This window comes from Taurulus bubalis (assembly GCF_910589615.1).
Source record: "Taurulus bubalis genome assembly, chromosome: 13".
NCBI classification, from domain to species: Eukaryota; Metazoa; Chordata; class Actinopteri; order Perciformes; family Cottidae; genus Taurulus; species Taurulus bubalis.
In genome coordinates, this window is record NC_136601.1 from 11,984,760 (window position 1) to 12,007,861 (window position 23,102).

A 23,102-nucleotide genomic window follows, 5' to 3' on the forward strand; every position below is an offset into this window, starting at 1 on the left:
CTGTTTCTTTAACTAAATTGGTCGATTACCGTTAAACAAGTCAGTATCCATGTCAAGTTGTCAGCAGCGATTATGGGAAAGATGCCAACCAGTTCTGCAAAATCACAGTTTCGTTATAGTTTTTACTTTGTGGTTCACTAGGGAACAAGCTCATAGCGACACTTACATGCTGACCTCATCAAAATTGAATAAATAATCAAAAGCATTATGCAATCACAACTTCATTGTCACTGAATATTAAGCTGGCTGTACCGACACACGCACGCACGCAACGCACACGCACACACACACACACACACACACACACACACACACACACACACACACACACACACACACAGTTCTGTTTATACATTACACAGTGAGTAGTGTGTGTGTATGATGAGAAGATTTTTGGTTGAGATTTTAATGAATTACTGCTGTTATAAAAGGTCCATTCATGCCTGCAACACAAAGGATAAGATCAAAGTCTGACAAAAAATTGTTTTGGGACACTAAATTAAAAAAGGAACATAAAACTGAAAATATTTGAAAAAACACATTACACAGCCTGAGAAACAGAAAAAAAATACATGTATATGTCATTGTGACTACATCTGAGTGCAATTAGATATAACTATTTGAAATGATGGCCCAAACTGGACACAAATATGAAACCAACATTACTTGTTCAAAGTAAAAAAAAGCTACTGGAAGTTTCACTGATATGGATGAATTAATGGTTTCATTTGAGTGTCCAAAGTCTATAGGTCAAGACATAGTATATCAGATACAAACTTAACACATGTTGATATATTATATATTAACGCTGTCATACTGAAACAATGGCAACATATTTAATGTTAAGAATGTGTTTGAGCATCATTGTATGCATGGATTGTGCTATTCGAATAGATATTCTTATTTTAATAATAATGACAACAACAATGATAATAAACATCATTATTAATAATAATTCAATATTATTTATATAATTACAAAATTATCTTTTCAATTTCAGAGTGGAACAAGTATTTGTGAGAGCATGTTTGGGACAAACTTATGAATTGATAGATAATAACTTTTCCTACTAATTCATGTGACTGATTGTGTTGATACCCACAAAACAAAAGACTATAAACCTTTCCGCAGCTGAAGGCAATAACTCCCAAACAATAAAAAAAAAAAGAAAAAAAAACGGTATCATCGTGACCCTGTGGATGTGAGAAATATTGCGAATAAAGACACAACTGATAACTTGTGGTAGGTTGTGCACACAAACCTACATTGGTGGACACTGGACTAACGGTCATCGTTTACGCTTTTATTGTGAAATACGTGTACTTCCGGTCTCTGCGTACCAGCCTTCTTCTCAGGGGTTCACTGACTGACAGCCGGTTGCTAAGCCAGTTAGCCAACTGCAAAGCGGAGTTATCAAGGTTGTACGGTCACAGTTCTGTTGTATTAGACGACACTTGGCTTCATACAGCTACACATTTGTGGTAGAGTGTAGTTTGCCTGTCTTACGTGAGCCAACGTCAGCTGAAATAGGGTCCTCCCTGAATGACTGGCTAGCTAGCAAAGAGGAGGGTGGGGACAAAAAACTTCCAAGACCTCGCCCAGCCGTCGCTTCATTCCAGCAGGCAGCTACTCTTTTGAGCTGTGAGAGAGAGAGCTCCCCCACCACCTAACCAGATAATTATCCAACGGGAGACGGACACGGCTGTGTCAACGAAGGGCAGAAATCAGTCATCATGTTCAGAAAGAACTTGAAGAAGGACCCGGAGCTGTTTCAGAACGTGTCGGAGGGGCTGCGGCGGCTGTACCGGACCAAGCTGTTCCCTCTGGAGGACACGTATCGGTTCCACGACTTCCACTCTCCTGCGCTCGAGGATGCCGACTTCGACAACAAGCCCATGGTGCTGCTGGTGGGTCAGTACTCCACCGGGAAGACCACCTTCATCCGGCACCTCATGGAGCAGGACTTCCCCGGTATGCGGATTGGCCCTGAGCCGACAACGGACTCGTTCATCGCGGTGATGCACGGCGAGCAGGACGGGGTGATACCGGGTAATGCGCTGGTGGTCGACCCCAAGAAGCCCTTCCGCAAACTCAACGCCTTTGGCAACGCGTTTCTGAACAGGTAACGTTAAAGCCGGACCACATTGAGGAGCTTACACTAAACGATGTGAAATATGTAATACACCAGGATTATAGACACTGAGCAGTTAGAGCCCTGCAGTTATTTATCAATGTGATTGAAATGAATGTCATGTCAATGTTATGAAGTATAAAATACAGCTGTGTGTTAAGAGCCAGGTCAAAACAGCTCGTCACCCGTGGTTTAAATGTCCTCCTTACGTGTCCATACATGTACCTCCACACAGGTAAATGCATGGTGTTCTGTTTCACAACGTTCCCAGCAGACGGTGTGAGAGATTCACCTCTTTCATTGTTATCCCAAATCCGGGTGTTTAGTGTCAATACCTATGTGGAAGTGCCACTCTGTGTATGGCAAAGCAAATGGCAGGAAGGTGCTTTCCAACATTGACAAGGAAGTCCTTTCACTTTGGATCAAATCCTGCCAGTTGACATTGCACCTTGCCTTTTTCCAGGCACTTCTTACTGGAAGCACCTGGCAGAGCCACTGGTGACGGATCGTTTTCTCCCAATGTCTAAGCCGGGCCCCTTTAACAGAGAAATAGTTGTAAGTGTTGCTAGGCAATGAGATGACCTTGTCCTGCCCTCAGATGTAGGTGCTATACGTTTCGAACCCCATGGTCATATAAGTGTTACTTCATCGATAGAAGCTGACAAGTCAACGCCCTAATTCCCTACCGGTGTATAAATGAAATCTTATCACAAAGGTTTAAAGGTTTTTTGTGTGACTGTCTATCTTCTGGCACTATTGTTTCATTGAGTCAGCAGGTGTTTCACTCAGACATTCAGCTCAATGGAGTTTGATCCACGTGCCTGATGATCCGGAGGTTCCCAAAGTTTTATGAATCACTTAGGCCTAGTATTCAGCCTGACGTCAAAGTCTGATGTAAAATTGTTCTCATGGAAAAACTCAGATGACTCGCATGAAGTATTGCACAGATGGGGCTTTCTTGGAAATGATACAAAACAACAAAATAAAAGTGGAACAAACATAGTATAGAGAGAACGCAAAGTGTAAGGTGAGACTGCACAAACCGTGTATGAGTCCGAGCCAGTGTTACGATGTTTGGTGAAAACATCTTAATCCAATCTATTGTGGGGGGGATTTGTGTGATGACATCAGATGGCTGACATCCAATTGCTGATGGTGTCACTTCCTGTAGAGGATGTGGGTATATCCCCTCTCTTCTCAGTGACTAGTGTGGTGGTGTCACCCTGCACAGGAAAAGCCAGACAAACAGATGGACAAATGACTAACACACTCTCAAGTTGACACTTACCAAGTTAGGCCCATGTCCTAGATCTATTGAGCTGGTAAATTAACTTTCTAGTCTTCTGACCACATGTACACTGCAAGACAATATTCACTCATTCAGATACACATTAACCTCTTAGCGTTCCTGTAAAATTTGATGAAAAACGCCTATCCAGGTATACCCAAAGTAAATTGGAAGCTGTACTTGAACTCTTTGGAGTAAATGCATGGTCTTGGTCTCTTTTGAAAGGTAACAATCTGAAGTATTTCCCCCCAATAGTCAGAATCACTTTAAGTGCTGCTGACACTGAGTTATATGAGTTTGAACACACTAACGTATAAGGTTTTCTATTTCCGCCTGAACATTTCTTTGCAAATAGATGCCTGTAGATGACTATAAATGGGACTTATGGACTGGAAAACTGAATGGGACAATAGCCTGAAGCCTTTTCTAGTCTAAGTGAAAACATTATTATAATATCACAGAAAATGAATATTTTACACATGTTTTACTAAGGTTATGTCTAGACGTTTTCCAATAAAGGCCATTTGGAGAATTTGGAGATGATGGCCTATTATGTGAAAATAAAGAAATAACAGTTAGTCATTTACAAAACTAGAGAAAAATAAAAGACAATACACACCACTCCACACCCAGACTAGCAGTAACACCTAAAGTGTCTTTACACAAACACCTTCCTTTCCCCCAACAGGTCAGCAGCCTCACTGGGTAAATGCATGTCGAAAGGCAATCTACACAATATGTATTCATAATTCAAATTTAAATGTATGTCAAAATACTATAATAATATATATGCTATAATAATAATAATAATAATAATAATAATAATAATACAACAATAATAAAATACCTGGCGAAAATAATAGGCTCGTTCGAGATGAGCCAGTTCTGCGCAGAATTTCACAGGCAGACATAAAAAGAAGGATGGACACACATTTCTACATAAATATATATTTATAAACACATAAATCAAAAACGTGATCTGTAAACTACAAGTACACTAAGGATCGGAACTAACAGGAAGTCATTTTATCTGTGACTTCCTGTGTTTACTTTTTCAGTCAGCTGAAAACTGTCAGACTTGGTCTCAGTTTTTTGTGAACGCCTCCTGCTGATGACGCAGCTCTCGTCTGGATTCCAGGCGAGAAGCAGCTCTAACGAACGAGCCTGTTGTCTCCTTCCAGAAACATTTCCATTGCCTCTTTTGTAGAATAATAACGTGATTTCCCCGACAGATTCGCCATTATCAGTTTTTGTATTGACGCTGAATGAAATTAATGAAACTACGTCCACTGTTTACCGTGACGCAGTTGTTGACGCGCTCGTAATCTGCATACCGTTTTCGTCTTTTCATTGGCTCAAATCGGGCTCAGTGGGCGCGGTCCAACGCTGACTCGCGTTGGCTAATGTAGGCTGTGAAGAGGACATGTTGCTCCTATTGGCTTACGTTTGGTGTCAATCGAAAGGTTAGAGTTCAACGGACAGTCCGGTATCAAGTTTTCTTCAGTGCAGGCATGATAACGGCTTTTACAGGGAAGATACGGAAATATTTTGTCATATCTGCTGGCTGATTTCAAATGATGCAGCACCAGTTTGTGGATATTTATGCATATAATCAAGTGTTTTGGACAAAATATTTTACTGGATTGGTTTGTCTGGACGTTTTTACGACGTAACAAGACAGTTTTTGTTGTAATGTGATCGAGCTATGGGTCACCATGAGGCGTCATCGGTGAGTTGCCTAGATGTGTATATTGTTTGTTTGTTTGTTGTTGTTTGACACTAACGTTAACTGTAGTTGCTGTGGTGGTCCGATCTTGGAATGGTTGACATAATTAGAATTCAGAGAACCGTAGCTTTCTAACGCACTACCACACTCTTATCGAACTATAAATAAAGATCGGCTAAAGTGTGCATGTACCGTACACTGTACATTTAAACTGTACAGTGTACGTTTCCTGGCCCGATAGCGGGCCATAGGACGTCAAGGGGTTAATATATTGATGACAGAGGTTGCAGATCTCTTCCCTCAATTGTGTGGCGTGTTTGCGTTATCATGCATCAGTGCAAATTTCTGCTAAACGGCATCAGCCAAACTCAGAAAAGTGAAGTATTGCATTTCAGATAACATTTCAAAAGAGTGGGGGGTGTTAGACCTCATGGGCCAAGATTCACCCCATTGGAGTCTATTACAGACTTGAGAGGAAACAAGATAAGATTGTGTATAAACATAGGCTCTTGACCATTGTAGCATCATTTGTCCAACTGTTGGACGCATGCCTGCGATATCATGGGAATTGTGGCTCTCTTTGAATTCAGGCTTGAGTGGCCTTCCTTGGATTTGGGGAAAGCTCCCATGATCATACATAACATAATGTTTGTATGACAACAGCAGGTGCGTGACCTGTTTGAACAGCTCTGTTTAAGTGTAGGCCTAATGCATAATTAATCAGTTGTAATGGCACCTAGCACAGAGCAGACCGACAGTTCAAAAAATGTCTATCAAGAACCAGATCCAGTCAAACATTTGGAACTTGGCTGCTTTGGGGTCAGACTCTGCCAGTTTTCCACTTTCCTTTTGAGGAGGCCAAAAGTATTTGGATTGGCCTTCAGCTGTTTGTTGACTGAATGTGTGTTATTCATAGAAGTAGATAGATACAGATATCTTGGATCAGGTTGTGTTAATTGACCGATTTTAAAGTGGAGGAGAAAACGCCATGTCAGAGGAGCACTCAAGGCCTTGCTCAGCGGGATGGTTCCCAGTGTAGCTCTTTAACCATAGTCATTCAACCTGCAGATTAGCCTTTAACTACCAGCCTTATATAGGACTCACCCCTCAATATAATCAGTTATTTATGAAGAGAGTAAACAGAAATCAGTCATGTGATCTACACACCTACATTGTATTCTTGGATTTGGCAAACCCAAAAGCTAGTGGCTGGATTGCTCTATACTTGCGTGCCAATTTTTTTTACTGCTTTTCCATTATTTCTATTTTGAGCAGCCTGGTTTTATTCAGTGTTCCCCGTTGGTGTGCACAGATTTTTACTAAATCTTAAATGTTTCTGTAAAATTAATTTCAGATAAACCTGCATATCTATTCTGCTAAGCTTTATGTTCTTTCTAGTCAACATACCACCGCAGTCAGAGGGCCTCAGTGTGTTTGTTCTCTCTGTAAGCCATTAGTCAGTAAAACCGAGTCAGCAAGGTTTAAGTTCCGTACTGGCCGACACTGTCCCAGTCCGTCCTGTCCTGCACATGGCCTTTTATTCCAGGACACTGACTCTGCATTTCACTCAGCTAGGGCACATAACAAACAAATACACATGAGACCACACATGTAGATATAGATATAGATATATTTGATCTATAAATAATTTATTCACACATACACAAGACCCACAAGTTTTTCGAGGAAGGAAAAATGAAACAATTGTAAACTCCCTGTCCACATCCCAAGTGCTAGCGGCAGCCGCCCTGTTTCCTCTTCTCTACGGGAAGTTGAGTTGGCGATGTGAGGGAAGGTCATTGGTCAGGAGGTGAGGCAAGAGAGGAAGACCCTCTTTCAGAAGCTGGAGCCAGACCCCCAATCACATGAGAGGTCTGATGTGGAGTGTTAACCCTTCATGCCAGGGCCGCAGCCTCACAGAGAAGATGGGTTTCTCACATTCGTGAGACATAATTGAACAGCGAAGGATCTCCACTAGTTGAAGGCTCTCTGGGCCCCCGTGCCTGGTAGGGTCCTTTTTTGTTTCTGAGAATTCCAGTTTGAATTCATAGTGCATTTTTTCCTTGTAGCTCTGTCTGGAAAATGTCGGGATAGATAGTTAAATGGAAAACCTGAGCCAAAATTCCAACTGGATATCTTACGCCATCAGCTATGGGAGGCAATGGAAAAACCTGCATGTTTGTTATCTTTGGCAGCCACTGTTATTGTAATGTAATAGCTAGCATAGGATCTCTATGCGAGAAGCCCATCTCTCATATTTCTTTGACTTGTTCATTGTCCTTGGATTTTCCTTTTTCCTCCCTATGTGTGGTGTGGGATCGCTGTTAGGGTTTGTGGTGTGTGTGTGTCTGCCCTCAGTGTGGTTGCAGCAGGAATGTAAAAGCATGGTTCTCCCGGTCTTATGACCCGGTGCCTCTGAGCTCATGTTGTGAGTATCAGTTCAGATTGAGTGAAAGGGCAGCAGAGCGAGAAGTAGTATTCAGAGCTGTTTGGTGTCTTAACAATCACTTTCTTTGTCCTGAGTGGGACACCATGGGTTTAAGCAAAACCACTCATCTCATATTTTATAGTGTGTGTGCGTGCGTGCGTGCTCGCCTTGGCTTGATTATTGTTGGAGAGCAACACTCCCCTTTATAGTTTAAACCCCAGTGTCACAGCTTACAGGAAACTATTGTGTAGTGAATTATGTTGTGTTGGAAATGACTATTCATAACCTATAATGTATTGTACCAGTGTTTCCCTAACATTCCTACATCAATGGTTACCTCCTACAAGTTAGCCCCCCACACACACACACTGTTTGGAAAATTTGAATCATCTAGTCACATGTTTTCTACAGAAGAGTCAACTAGAGCTGAAACTATTAATCAATTTATAAATGAGTCGACCAACAGCAAATTAATAGACAACTTTTTTGATAATACTCTAAATCTTCTGTCTTTTTTTCAAAATAATTGCCAAAATTTCAGTGGTTCCAGTTTTTGAAATGTAAGGATTTGCTGCTTTACATTGTCTTATGTTACAAACTGAATGTCATAGGTTGTTTTACTCTTGACAAAGCAAGCAATTTGAAGACATCCTCCTGGACTTGCGGAAATTATGATGGACATCTTTCATTATTTTCTGACATTTCACAGACCAAATGCTTCATTATAAATCTAGAAATATGTAGGGAGATTATTATTTAATTATTATAATGACTGTTCGTTGCAGCCCTAGTGTCAAGGTTAAATTAAACACCAGGCATCTAATTTGCTGTGTGGAGAAAGTCCAGTTTACCTATTACACAGGCCTATATGTGGACACCTTGAAGGACTTCTTAAAATGGACCGATGGCAGCTCCCTGAACCCAAACCGTTCCTTCCCTCGCACTGCTACTTTGTGTTCTAGCTGTGTGACTTTACAACAATGGCATTCCACTAACTTTGGTGCCAGAGAGCCAGAAGGTTGTGACTGAAAACTCCAGAATAATGTCTGTTTAATGCCAAGTTTATGTATAAACACTCTCACCCAACTGTTTTTTTTTTCATTTCTCCCACTCCCCCCCCCCCCTATGCTTCATACTCTCTATCCTCTCTTTCTATTTCTGTCTCTCTTACTTTCATTTTCTTCCCTTTGTGCACTGCACTTTCCCCTCTCTCATTACTGTATGTTCTCGGCAGGTTCATGTGTGCCCAGATGCCTAACCCCGTCCTGGAGAGCATCAGTATCATCGATACTCCTGGAATTCTGTCTGGGGAGAAACAGAGGATAAGCAGAGGTCTGCCTGATGAACACCCTCACACTTTACTCACTCTCTTACTCACTTAGTCACTAGTACTACCATGGTTTAGCAAAGCCACACCCTCTCTGATCAAAACCTCTGAAATACTATAATGCTTACATGCAAAATGAACCCACAGGAAGTCACATGTTCAAATATGAAAAGGAAACGTGCTTTGTCGACCTACATACTCTTCGTTTCTTTAAGTCTCTCTCTGGTATTTCTGTTTGGCATACGCTCTACAGTCAACTGTAAACAGTTTAGCTTTTAGTCCTGTCAAACCTGTATTTAACTCTCAACACCCTCTGGTCAAATCGTCACCAAACAGTTAATGTAGAACAGCCTGGCTGTAGCAAGGAGTTGGCAGAGAGCACTTTGAAGTTCATTTCTTGCCTCCTGTACCTGTAGCTTTCTACAGCACCATCCTCTTCCACAGCCTTCCCTCATTTTTGTTTTTCTTTCTGTTTTCGGATCGGCCTGTATCCAGGTTCACATAAAAAGATATAATGAGCGTCAATAATCAAAAACATTTCCTCTCTAATTGTCCTGTGTTGCATCATTTATCACTTGACATCCGAGTCATTTCCCTATGCGCTGTGGAAATAAATCAATACATACTTTTATCTATTTCTCCACACACTCCAGCATTTCTGTGACCTACTCGGTGTTTTCAGAATTGCTACATAAACAGTTTTCTTTTTTACTTTTGATGATCCTACGGAACTGAGAACTCGGAAGATACAGTACAGCTGAACACAGCTTCTGCTTTTTCTACCTGATTTGAGCCTCTTTAAGAGGAAGCACACATACAAGAGTTTTTGTGTAATTGAGGGAAAGGATGTGGAGTCAAATGGCAAACATAGCAGAGAGTTTCCCAAGACTGCCCCCCTCCCTCTTACCACCACCACCACCACCACCACCACCACCGCCTCAGAGAGCTGATACACAGTCCGTAAATCTGCTTTTCATTATTGAGTTGTATTTCCCACAAGACACAGCAAGAAGGAAAGGAGAAACGATATCAAGATAAACAGTAAATCAACAAAAAAATTATCTGAAGCTATTTACATAATTGATTCAACAATGAAGGACCAAACATTATTTGGTAATAGCTTCTCCACATGAAGATTTGCTGCTTTTATTCTCCTTTTATAAAACAATTAATTTAATATAGCTTAGTTTTTGATCCAAAGCACAAGTTATACATTACTTTGCTCTTTAGGTCATTTTTTGGGACATTTTTCCCTATTTTCTTCCAATTCATAGACAAACCGATTAATCAATTAATAATGAAAATAGTTGACAGATAATGAAAATAGTTAATTGCAGCCCTAATGAGAAGCAGATGAGAGACAGAGTATGGATTCTTGCCAAAGCATTTTAGGCCAAGCAAGCAACTGCAAACATACTAGCAAAAGACTGAATTATGTCGAGGTGACTCCTTTCAAAAAGAGGAAGAGCACACACACACACACACACACACACACACACACACACACACACACACACACACACACACACACACACACACACACACACACACACACACACATACATATACGTTATCCTCTTAATTGTTTTTATATAAACACGGATGCAATACTGTACTACACAGACATACTGTACTCACTGTGTAATATATAAACAGGACTGATGGAATTGTGCAGCTGAGGTGTGACGGGTGTGTGTGTCGGTACAGCCAGCTTAATATTTGCTTTTTATTATTTATTCATTTTTGATGAGGTCAGCATTTAAATGTCGCTCAGACCTTGTTCTGTAGTGAACCACAGAGGAAAAACTATAACGAAACTGTGATTTTGCAGAACTGGTTGGCGTCTTTCCCATAATCGTTGCTGATGACTTGACACAGATACTGACTTGTTTTAACGGCATTCAGCCAGTTTAGCGGACATAAAAAATAGACTTGTCAGAAGCTAATTTTAAACTTTTAGAGCTTGTGGCCATAACATAACTCTGTACCTTTTTTGTTTTAAGGAGTATTTTTACATACCCAGATTTGGATCACAATATAAATACCACTCTCATGTCTGTACACTAGATATGAAGATACTGAAAAAGACAGTTGGCTTTGCTCAGCATTGAGGCAGGAAGCGGGCGCAAAGGTAGCACAATTAAGTAAAAATAAAGCTCACAAATTAACATTTTATATCTTGTTTGCTAATTATGTATAGAAAGTGTAGAAACGACGAGATATTTTGATAATTGATTAATCAGTATTAATAAGTATTTTTTTCAAGCAAATGTGACAAAACTTTGATGGTGTCAGTCAGTCAGATTTGTTGCTAATCATTGTTTTACATTATTGTAAACTGAATATCTTTCAGACTTCCTAAAAAAAAAAAGAAAGAAAAGTAATGTCACCATTTGTGTTCTGGGAAATTTAGATTATTTTTAGATTTTGGTAGAATTTTCTTGCCTCTGGAAAGAGCATGGCTAGCTGTTTCCCCCAATCTCCAATCTTAATGCAGAGCTAAGCTAACTAGCCCCTGGCTGTAGCTTCAATGATATTGATCTTCTCATCCAACTCTCGGCACGACAGCGAATACGTTATCTTTCTCTAAATTCCAAACTATTTATGAAATTGAACCAGACTACAGCCTTCTCTGTCAATGATTGGCACATGATTATGAGTCTGTCAAGATTTGCCATGAGTGCGCACGGGTGTGTCCCTGTACGTCTGTACGCATGGTAAAGGAACAACAGTTGTTCATGCTATGTGCTATACGTAAGTCTAAGCTTGAGCAGCTGTCTCTCTGATTCCCTGACCCATGTGTTAAAAACAGACTTGAGAGAGAATGAACAAATGTCCTCGGCGGGCTCCCTCGGGGATCTTGGACTTTAAATATTCCCCTTTTATCCCTCTCTGCTTTCACATGTCGTCATAGGCACAAACAGGTCCATACTTGTTGTTGAAGGTGTTTTCCTGCGACCCTCCTCAATGTCCATCTCTTATTTCATTAACGTCTGACTTTTACTTTCACTTTTACTCGCCCACAGTCTCTCATTATAGATTATGAACAGGGTCTCTCTCTCTCCTGTTTTTATCTATTCATATCACAGTCTCATTTAGTCTCTTTTGTATACATGTGCTCAGACAGACAAAAGCCAGCTATGTTGGAATGCATGTGCAGCAGATCCACCGCTGATTGTGCGACAGCCGAGATGAGCTTTTAGAGCAACTGCATTCTTCTCTGATCAGATGACACACAGACGCTAATCAGAACCATACTTCTCTCTTCTGCCCCTTGAGGCAAAGGAAAGTCTGTTTTATGTAATTTGTCCTCTCGTTTCTCGAATAACAAGAGGAAGTGAATAATACATTGAGTTTCTCTACTGCAGCTCAGGCTCTGCACTTTTGGGTGTTACTCATCACTGACACTGCATAGCATTTTATCTTAACACTTGAACTTCCTGTCTGTCTCAAATGTTTGCTCTCTTGCTTCATGTTTTTTGCTTTCATTACTGTCAAGCTTGTTTCTTATAAAGCACACTGCTGAAACCTGTCCCTGATAAGAGTTTATTTAATTCCTAATACATGCTGTAGATTTCATAAATGGACTTCAAACTGTCTTCACCTTCATATGCCTCTCCTGTCTCAGTAAAACTAGTTCATAGGTAACCTGGGGAAAAATGCCCTGCCTATTGAAGGCACTTACATATTTGTTCCAACAGACAATTTATTGACAGATTGGAGCCATGGAGCTCTTTGTCAGGTTCAACTCTAACTTTATTTTTCCAAACCAGAATGGTCGGTTTTGTTTTCAATTTTTGAATGTCACAATAAAACATTTTTTAATTTAATATTTAAGTATTATTAGCTTCAAAAATCTGCTAGTATTTAAAATAATCTCTCCTCACTCACATGTGTTACAGTAATGCAATATTCCCCTTTTGAAAACTAATATCAGATGGTTGTTTTAATACATACACAATGTAATGTTATTCTGACCTTCTGTCAATCTTTTTTGAGTGGGGAAAGAAATCCAGTGGATCGACTGCACAAAGCCAGTGACAGGTCAATAGTGGGGCACAACGGTGTCTGTAGAGATCCCGTCTTTAATCCGCTGGTCTCTCTCCTTAGGCTACGACTTCGCCGCAGTGCTGGAGTGGTTTGCAGAGCGCGTTGACCGCATCATCCTCCTGTTCGACGCTCACAAGCTGGACATCTCGGATGAGTTCTCCGAGGTCATCCGAGCTCTGAAGAACCATGAGGACAAAATGCGCGTGGTGCTGAACAAGGCGGACCAGATAAGCACCCAGCAGCTGATGAGGGTCTATGGAGCTCTGATGTGGTCTTTGGGGAAAATCATCAACACGCCTGAGGTAAAAAGCATTTATTTGTCCATTTTAGCTTTTGTAATTCACAGACTTATTTTTAAATGGATTCATTTGTTCTGGGACTGAAATGTTCATGTTTTGAGGGGAAATGTTTGCTGGTGTCTTTGCTCTTCTGGACAGAGTCATTTAAAGTGACAGATTTTTAAATGATTCCAGTTGATATTCTCAGTTTGTCATTGCAAAAAAAGAAAAGAAAGAAACAACTTGTTGCCTGATATCATGTGACCCAGCTTGTCTTATGATTGTTACCTGACTGTTTAGTTAATGTTTGATCCTGAGCCATATTCATAAACCAATCCAAGAGAAACCTTTGGATTGTTATGAGAATTATTCATTGACTTTGAAAGTGTGTTGTATTGTGAAGCCTCTCTACAAGATGTGAAGTAGAGAACACATAGGTTTTAAAATTCACTGTCAACTTCACAGTATGTGTGTTTCGAGTGTTTAGTTTAGTGGCTTATTTCCACTTGTGTGGGTGTGTCAGTTAAGTGTAACCTAATGAACAGCGGAGATTAATGGAGGTTAACTTAATTCCAGGTGGTGCGTGTGTACATTGGGTCGTTCTGGGCCCAGCCCCTGTTGATCCCAGACAACAGGAAGTTGTTTGAAGCAGAGGAGCAGGACCTGTTCTTGGACATCCAGTCGTTGCCACGTAACGCAGCTCTACGCAAACTCAATGACCTCATCAAACGAGCCCGCCTTGCCAAGGTCAGTTATAACAAGACCAGGTCTGCGTGCCAAATCGAACACTTTTTCTTTTTAATTTCTGTCAGAGAGCCGTCATCAGGCTGTCGTCTGTCTGTGCTCTCTCGCCGGCTCAGTGGCTGTGACGTATCTTCTGCTGCGCAAAGGATTGTGGGTCAGAATAGCCCAGAAAAAGTATGCAAAATGTGAACGGATACAGCAGGATATCCTGATGTAAAAAAAAAAAAAAAAATACTGTTTCAAGAGCTTTGTATACTTTTATGCCATATTAAATAGTATGATAGTATGGGTATAGGGATGCATGAATGGTTTACAGACATGCTAGTGGCTCCGTTAGCCACAGCCATGCTTTTAGCTAAAGGCTAATTTCATTTGAATTCATCCAATAGTTCAGGTCAGAATCAATGTGGTGGACTGACAGACAGATATTACGTCTCACGTTTCAATGCTGCTAGAGTGGCTGAAAAACACCTGATTAGGAAGTTGCATCTCGTTCTAAATCATTCTCACATCACTGCCCTCTGTCCTCCAGCCCCACAAAACAGGAATTACACACATTTATGCAACTTTGTTCATGTTTAGTTTCTTAACTAACCGAAGGAAGAAGTGAGTACAATATTATGAGTATTTTGATAAACCACAAAGGAAGAGGGATTCTTTGTTACTTCTGCTAACAGTCTATATGCATATTTTACAAATTCGCAACTTTAGAACCCCCCTAAGAAACACAATAAATACTTTTTCCCACAAAAAGTTTGATTAACTAAATATTTTGAGAAATACTTACCCTTAAAATCTTCTCCTTTTGCCCCATTGAAACATCCAGCATCTATAAACCCTTTTTTAACTACTGGACACAATATATTTCATTCTTCAATCAGTCCTTCACTGTGTGTATATTTTTCATCACATTTGCATTACAGGACTATGATTGGCTTCCAGACTAGTTGTGGTGAATATGTGTCGTCCTACAGCAGATTAATGTGAAACCAGACGTCTAGTATCAGACACATGCCCCATTCTCCACAGTGAAGCTTAAACATCCAAGTAAAATCCAACACCCAACACTATTCTGAGTGAAGTGAGACGCCTCTAATTTAGATGTTAATTCTGGGTCAAATTCATATACGGTATATACCCTTGAACCCTAAAACCCAGTTCAATAACTTGGGTCATTCATTTGTTTCAATAATCCCTGAAAGTATGTCTGTTCTGTTTCCTTCATGGTGTCTAGGTACAGGCCTATATTATCAGCTCTCTGAAAAAAGACATGCCGGCTGTGTTTGGGAAGGACTCCAAGAAGAAGGAGCTGATAGCCAACCTGGGAGAGATCTACCATAAGATTGAGAAGGAGCACCAGATCTCACCTGGAGATTTCCCTAACTTGGCCAAGATGCAGGTATGATTAACAAAAAGATAAATCCAGCCACCTTCGCAGTAGACTGATATGCCATTCAGTGCAGGCTGGTCTCATCCAGCATTTATTGGAAAAACAACGAAAAACTAACTAACTAATAGATGCATATCCCACAAAATTGTTTCATATGTTATCTATAAAAATCATGAATCTTTCAGCCAGGAGACATCTGTTCATTCTCAATGCGAAACAAGAAGTCAACGTTGATGATTTAGTCATGTGACTATCGTAATTAGTAACAGCATTTTAGTAACAGCACTTCACGGTCTATTCTTAAACATAATCAAGTAGTTTGGTTGCCTAAATCTAACCGAGTTTCCTGTAATGGTGGAAGTTTATTTTGAAAAGACTGTATGTGTGTAACGAGCGGAAATAGACACTTGTTGCTGGCTTTTGTAGGAAAACACACACAAAATAAGAAGTGCATTTCCGTTGGGTTTCATACGAACCGTTGTATGAGGATACGTTGGTCAGTGTTACATATTTGATGAAAAAACAACGTTGAGTCTACTTCTGAGGTGTTACATAGAGTGTTTAGAAACAAACGGTTCAGAGTAGAATGACCTTCCAACCTTTACTCTCTTCACATCTTTACCCTTCTTTCCTGCCCTTGCCCTCCAGGATGGGCCAGGACGGGATGAGATTTATTTTTCCTGGTTTGTCAGGAAATCCTGCTTCTTGTACGCTACACCCATTGGTAGCTATTGAAGACTGATCTATTTCTATCACCAATTCCTGTTTTCTCTCAACCCTATATCCCTTCAGGATCAACTGAATGGCCAGGACTTCACTAAGTTCGCACCACTAAGGCCCAAGCTGCTGGAGGCTGTGGAGGACATGCTGGCCAACGACATCGCCCGTCTTATGGCCATGGTGCGCCAGGAAGAGGCCGCCATGCCCAGCCAGTCCGTCAAGGGTGGAGCTTTTGAGGGAACCATGAATGGACCCTTTGGCCACGGCTATGGAGAGGGTGCCAGCGAAGGCATCGACGAGCTGGAGTGGGTGGTGGGTCGCGACAAGCCTACATATGATGAGATCTTCTACACCCTCTCTCCCATCAATGGCAAAGTGTCCGGTGCTGCAGCCAAGAAGGAGATGCTGAAGTCCAAGCTGCCCAACACAGTCCTGGGAAAGATCTGGAAGCTAGCAGACGTGGATAAAGATGGCCTCCTCGATGACGAGGAGTTCGCCCTGGCCAACCACCTGATCAAAGTGAAGCTGGAGGGCCACGAGCTGCCGCCCTCGCTCCCTGGGCACCTGGTGCCCCCGTCCAAACGCGCGTTAGCCATGGAAGACTAGAGGAGGAGACTGGAGAGGGCAGCCTGGAGACCAGCCACGTCAACGCTTTGCATCATGTTCAGGACTCTCCAGACAAAAGTCCAACCACAAGCATGAACAGCATCGTCTTCCATCAAGCTGCGAGTCTCCAGGCTTCCTGACACACCTCGAGGAGGTATCGCTGTGATCTTTTTCACCAGAGAGAGACTGGAGGGGATCAGGGGGGAGGTGCGAGGGAGGGCAGGTCCATCTTTGTGCATTAGGGGATAATATTTAGGTATCTGTTTAGAAATCAATGAGGGAGGGGTGGATACATGATCTATTCATGTGCCCATCAGTTCATCATAAGATCATGAACTGAACTGATGGGTAGATGGAGTTTGCATCATGGGGCTGAACATGGATTTGTGCATCCTGTGTAAAAGATGTCTTCGAAGCATTCAGTCCATATTATATGTTGATCCAAAGAAATATAGTTTTTTTTTCCATTTGGAGAGTGAAAGAGGAAATAAATCAAAACAGCTGTTATAATTGTTTTATCTATATTTTTGTATTTCCTGACCGTTAACTTTGACTCTTTCCAAATGCTTCCCTTTTTATTATTTTGCCAGATAAATAAAAAGGATTACTGTACCATCTGACTTGTGGTAATGTGGACTTTTATTGAATCTTTCTCTGATATACAACATTGATTAGAGTTCATCAGATGTTTGACTGAAAGTCTCACTGAAAGAGACACTAATTCAAATTGGGAAAATGCTGGTTGTTTGGCTTTAACGTGTCAATCAGGGTCATGTTCAGGACTGTGTCACCCAGAGGTCATTAAGACACTGAGTTTCATTTTGAAATGCTCTCATTTCGACAGTTTGAATATGGTATACTGCCCTCTGTAGGACAGAGTCATTTAAAGCACCTCCACAGGACTTATATGGCCATTTGCCCATGATACAAGTTGCCTCTGCATATTTTTGAGGACATATTGAAACCAGCAGCAGAAGCAGACACTTGTGACTTTCTCTGGAGAAATTTCAGGACACATGGACACATTTTACAGAGCCAGAAATTCAGTCCAGGCTCAAGCAGAAATCATAAACAGGAAGACAGGAAGCGGTAGCTTTTATTAAAATCATATTGAGAGTCTGAATAAAGATGAAGCTGGCTGCTTTTAATGTCCCTTTACGTTCCCCTTGTTAACCTGTATAATTGTATAAGTTTAGACGGTATGATTCTGCTCTGAGGCATGTTTGCATAATTCAAATGAGATGTAGGTGTAAGAAACTGAAATGTAAATCAGATCCACCTCAATGATAGATTTGAAGGAACCTTGTTACTCTATGGAGCAGCATCCAAGTTATGACCATTAATGCATGGTCAAAAATATTTAAATACACTCCCACACTATCTTTCTGTTTACATATTTCGACATCTGATGGAAAGATGTACAATAAGTTGTCCATCTTTTAGCCTCGACATCGAAAAATCCCCTGGTTGTTTTCCAAGTTTTTGAATGTTTCATTTTCACATTGCACTCAGTCATGCGTCTCTCCCTCATCGCCACACTCAGCCCTCTGTGGAGGAAAATCTGCACACTGACTCACTGGATTATCAGTCATAATCAGAAATACATAATGTTCTCCGGCTGTTGTTCCTTTTCGATAAAGTCCAGAGGCGCTCTCTTGTGTCTTGATAAGTTATTACAGGTATTGTGTTTTGATTGGCTCATATTAGGGCCAATTCTAACACAATAAATAGCTACAGGTTATAAAACATGTAAAACAGACTTCTATGACGAGTGTAGTTCAGGATCATGATAGAGGTGTGATCTGAAGGATGAAATGTATGTATTTATATTATATATATATTCCAACCAAATATAATGTTTTAGAAACAGACTTTCAGAGAGAAGAGGCTCTGACTGAAGCATCTTATTTACTCTTTAGACGAGTGTCTGTTACTAAATTGTCGTCTCATGTTATATACTTTCCACTAGCATTACTGTGGCTTACGTTAACTTACAAGTTGTTGAAATGTCATCTTTAATGAGACAAAAACAAAAAGTAAACTAATGCATTGAAGTTCAGGCAAAATTATAATTTTGTGTGTAAAATTATAAAGGTGTCAAATCTGATTTGAGACGACATGATCTATATTTACAGCTTAGTTCAACGTGCTATATAATTATAACGGTCACTTTGTACAATCTAAAGCCACTGCAGTCTGTCTTGATGAGCACGAGTACTGACAGCGTTAGATAATTCACAGTTCAGGCTGCTCTTGTTCTGGTATGATAATATATTGACAGAGAGCTGCTTGAATGCCCACAGTGGTGTGAAGTGACTGTACGTCCCTGTGTGTTTGGATAGCTGACCCACTCCCCCACTGTATATCTCTGCTATACAGTGTTTCCTTTTTCCTGCCGTCCTCTGTTCGGACGTGGCTATCTTCCCCTCCATCTCTTTTCCCCTCTTTTCCCCTCCTTTTCTTCTACATGTTTATCTTTTTCCTAAGTTTCTTTGTTTTTCATTTGTATTCCTGTCCCCCCCTCCCCCGCCCCTCAGTGTTTTTTTTAGTGACATTTGTGACTTCTACCTCCAAAAATAATCCCCTCGGCCCTCTGACACACTGACCCCTGCAGATAGTTGACTGGGTCGGGCTTATATAACACAGTCATGTGGAGGGAGTGCTGCTTCTCAGAGGCAGGTGAGGAATGAGGCACCTGCATGTGTGTGTACAGTACAATCTGAGTACACAGCTGTGAGTGGAGCCTTATGAAACAATGTCTATTTTTGATGCTTTAATTTAACATGAGGGATTAAGCTGTATCTCTGTGGTTTGGCAACATGTGTAACCCTTTCAAGCTCTGTGCAATGACCTACAAACATTTGGATTGCAAACTATAAAAACACTGTTGTTACTTGAAAAGTTGATATTTTGAAGGGACGAAAGCGTCACATACACTTTTAACACAATATCTTTTATAAAGTAAAGATTAATATTACACAAAGTCAGTCAATTACAAGGACAAGGATTTATTTGTTTGCAATGCTGACAGTTGGATACAGAGCAGCATTCATTTGACATTCGTGTTTTCAATGAGTGCACCTCAAGAGTCCGCAGGACAGTTTCACATTTTTAAGGGAAGACAAAGATGAAGAGGCAATCAACAAAAGGAGAGGAAGAAGGGGAGATAAGTGCTGAAAAGGAGTCTGATTACCAGCAAGACATCGTCCCTGTTTGTGTAGAGCGGAGAGGGTGGAGCTGGTTTTACACTGAACTGGCATAACAGAAATGTTACAACAGGTTTGTTTGCGTTGAAGCTCAATGTTTCTGATGTATTTATAGAGCAAATATTGACATTCTTGATCAGTGAAGACATAAAGCAGACAAAAAAAAACATCCCAATTTCTTAAAGCAACTGTTGCATCTGTATTGACTTGCCAATCAAACAATCAATCTGTCTACAACAAATCATCAGGGTGAGTCTTATCCACTTAAGTCTGGCTTTAGCGAGCTGAGGAGCATAAATAAATAGAGATATGCTGTGTTTAAAAGTCCAGAAGGTTTCGTGAGGTAGGCTGAAATGCAGTTTGTGGCTGCTTGGCTCTTTTTCCCCCTCCAGTTTGGTTGTTTGTTGTCATTTGATCTGCTTCAGGCTCAGCAGGCCGACCTGGCTGCTGGCTGAGATGCTCCGAACACCTCCTGCGAGGCGTAGGTGATGTAGAGGAAGCCATCAGTGTCGCTGTGGTGGGAATACACCTCCCCCATGCTGGAAGACATGCAGGACATGCTCTTCTCTGCCACCAGGAGGAACAGAGCCTGGGTGGACTCCAATGAAATCTTATTCCTGAAAGAAATAAAGAGGCAGTTGGAGGTGGACGAAGGATGGAAAACAACTTATTTTTAGGACAAAGGAGGAGAGAGTAGGAGGGAGGCATGCAGAGAACAGCGGCAAATCTGACAGCTTGGGGGAGAAACGTGGAGAGAAGGGAGGGTTAGAAAACTCAAAAAACAAGTTGGTTGAGAAGGGAGTAGGTGTCTTGAGAAAGTCTGTTGGTTCCACGAACACATAGTGTCACGAATCATTTACCTGAGCAGACAGAGGAACTGACCCAAGGTCAGCTCGAAGGGAACCAGGAACTTAGTTTTGTCCAGCAGGGGGAGAGTCTTTTCACGGATGTAACGTTCAACTATTACCTGAACACAAAACACATCTGGGGTCAGCTGGTGGTCCCATCACATGCACATTTAAAGTGTGAAACTCATGATTAAAGGCGTTGTGACTTACAGGCAGTTTGTTGGGGAATTTAGTCCGAATGGTGCACACTTCATCTTTTCTTGTTTCTAAAAAGAAATAAAGTGGAGTGTTTTTATGCAGCATCATACAGGGGGAGTTCAATGGTAAAAAGCAAGAAACAAATGTGACTTACCAAGGCATTTCCTCTGCTTGAAAGGCATCATCTCCATGGATTTCTCAAAAGGAGCCATGCTTGTTTGTTGCTTAGGGCGGTTTGCGTAGACCAGCGATGATGGAGGAGTTGCGGTAGTCTTGCCCGGGCTGACAGTGAAGTCCCCTCGGGTGGAAGTCAGCAAACCCCACTATGCTGCTCAAACCTCTGGTGTTTTATAGAAGATGGAGCAGGGAGGAGTCGAAGTGTGTTTCACGCAATCAGAGACACACTCCTCGTCCTGGTGGGCAGCGTGTGTGGCGGCAGATTCACATGTACTGGTTATCTCACTGGGCATTCTCACATCTACTGGTGATATTGGGTGCTGCTGTCAAGGACACATTCACACAGAGTGGTACAAACATGAAGACAGGAGCGTAATGAGGGCAGCACAACATGCGAGGAGCATAAACACCACATGACTTAATGATTCACACGGGGACCCCAGAGGAACCTGGTACCACTTTTATCATGAGATTTCTCTGACCTTTGACCTCACTGTCTGATAGCCATCACGGTTACGCTCTGAATGATCATAATCAATCGTAACACTGACTGGAGTGTTGATGTAGAGGTTTCAATGCTGGTGCAGAATCTCCAAACTGTAATAAGATGTAAATATCTTCCGTTTCTTTTTTTTCTGTCTACTATTATTCATTTACTGACCCTTTTCCGCATTTACTTTTTTTTGTTTCTTCCCAAGCAGAATTTGAAGTCTGGTCAGTGGTGGTGGGAAGTACTAACATAGTACACTTACTATACTATACTATACGACTTTAATTAAGTAGTTCCACTGTCTTGCACTTTATCTTCTGCTCCATTATATTTCGGAGGGAAATATTGCATGTTTCACTCAACGACAATATTTTGGTAATATTAGTTATTTTGCAGGTTTAGATTAATAACACAAAATATAATCATAAAATAATAATTAATTCTAATGTAATATTGTAAAGAATATAACACGTTATTGTTTACTTGAAATTAACAAGCAGAAAAAGTATATAGAATAATTGAAATTAGTTCTACTTTTACAAGCTTAACATTTTTTTTAATAAATAGATGATTTAAAATCTAATAACATGATACACATTATTCTAATATGGGTAATTCTGCATGAGTACTTTTAATTTGGTACTTGATTGATATTTGGTATTTTGATGCTAATACATTTGTGCTTTTAATAATCACTTGTAACTGAGTATTTATACCATGTATCTACTTAAGTACAAGATACACTATGTGCTGATATGTGATATGGTAAAAAGTTTCTGAAAAGCTGCTAAATGGACTTTAAGTTAAGATGTCAGATTTGTTTGAAAATGATTGAACGAGGCAAGGTACATGTATGGAGGCAGTTTCTTCTGTCTGTTTAAGGATATAATGCGGTAAGTAAATGCACATATAGTGTAATTTAGATAGGTAAAACATTGTAGAAACATAACCGCGGACGGATGTTCTGTCGTAGATGAAGACCGCTCTCTGCTGGTTGAAGGGTGGCACTAGAGCAAAGTGCATGGCACCGAGCACACTCGCAATACTGATACATGATTGGCTGGTTTTTTTTTTCAAAATGAAGACTCTTTGCTTTTGGGGTTTCTAAACTTTGTTGACTTTGATATTTTGATATTCATCAATGGAAAGAATATAAATACAATTGCCATCAAGTTTATATTCACCAAAATAGCAGAAATAAAGCAAAGAGTAGACAATAATAATAATAATATTTTCCATTACTTTTGAGTCTTCTTACAAAAAGAAGACTCAAGGGCTACATGTGTCCATCTGCTGTTAGGCAAATAGTTTGTTTTATTCAGGATTCTACACTATTTTGACACAACATAGGGTTAAATAATAATGTTTTTTTGTTGTTGCTGCAAATAGGTCTTTTTCTCAGGGGACACTTTAACTCCGTTACATTACATTTAATTTAGCTAACGCTTTATCCAAAGCGACTTTCAATAAGTGTATTCAACCATGAGTACAAACT

The 23,102-nt window shown here is 40.6% G+C and overlaps 2 protein-coding genes across 2 annotated transcripts; one reads left to right on the forward strand and one right to left on the reverse strand.

Moving 5' to 3' along the window:
- The first annotated feature begins 1,663 nt into the window (after positions 1 to 1,663).
- Positions 1,664 to 16,927, forward strand: ehd1a (EH-domain containing 1a). The gene is made up of 6 exons (XM_079229073.1): positions 1,664 to 2,122; positions 8,808 to 8,905; positions 13,011 to 13,252; positions 13,805 to 13,975; positions 15,207 to 15,371; positions 16,155 to 16,927. Exons 1-6 carry the CDS (start codon positions 1,734 to 1,736, stop codon positions 16,686 to 16,688), a joined length of 1,599 nt encoding a protein of 532 aa, XP_079085199.1. The 5' UTR covers positions 1,664 to 1,733; the 3' UTR covers positions 16,689 to 16,927.
- A 2,763-nt stretch (positions 16,928 to 19,690) lies between these two features.
- Positions 19,691 to 21,167, reverse strand: map1lc3cl (microtubule-associated protein 1 light chain 3 gamma, like). The gene is made up of 4 exons (XM_079228688.1): positions 21,095 to 21,167; positions 20,953 to 21,008; positions 20,755 to 20,861; positions 19,691 to 20,511 (listed from the first exon to the last, which is right to left on the reverse strand). The coding sequence occupies exons 1-4, from the start codon at positions 21,150 to 21,152 to the stop codon at positions 20,322 to 20,324; spliced, it is 411 nt and encodes a 136-aa protein (XP_079084814.1). The 5' UTR covers positions 21,153 to 21,167; the 3' UTR covers positions 19,691 to 20,321.
- Positions 21,168 to 23,102: the final 1,935 nt, after the last annotated feature.

What these genes read in the sequence shown, in the direction of transcription:
- ehd1a (XM_079229073.1), top strand. Translation starts at nt 1,734, where the DNA reads ATGTTCAGAAAGAACTTGAAGAAGGACCCGGAGCTGTTTCAGAACGTG. An exon ending in GAAACAGAGGATAAGCAGAG is followed by an intron (nt 8,906 to 13,010) that starts GTCTGCCTGATG and finishes CTCTCTCCTTAG; the next exon opens with GCTACGACTTCGCCGCAGTG. An exon ending in CTAACTTGGCCAAGATGCAG is followed by an intron (nt 15,372 to 16,154) that starts GTATGATTAACA and finishes ATATCCCTTCAG; the next exon opens with GATCAACTGAATGGCCAGGA.
- map1lc3cl (XM_079228688.1), bottom strand. Translation starts at nt 21,152, where the DNA reads ATGGCTCCTTTTGAGAAATCCATGGAGATGATGCCTTTCAAGCAGAGG. An exon ending in CAAGCAGAGGAAATGCCTTG is followed by an intron (nt 21,009 to 21,094) that starts GTAAGTCACATT and finishes ATTTCTTTTTAG; the next exon opens with AAACAAGAAAAGATGAAGTG. An exon ending in CAGTTCCTCTGTCTGCTCAG is followed by an intron (nt 20,512 to 20,754) that starts GTAAATGATTCG and finishes TATTTCTTTCAG; the next exon opens with GAATAAGATTTCATTGGAGT.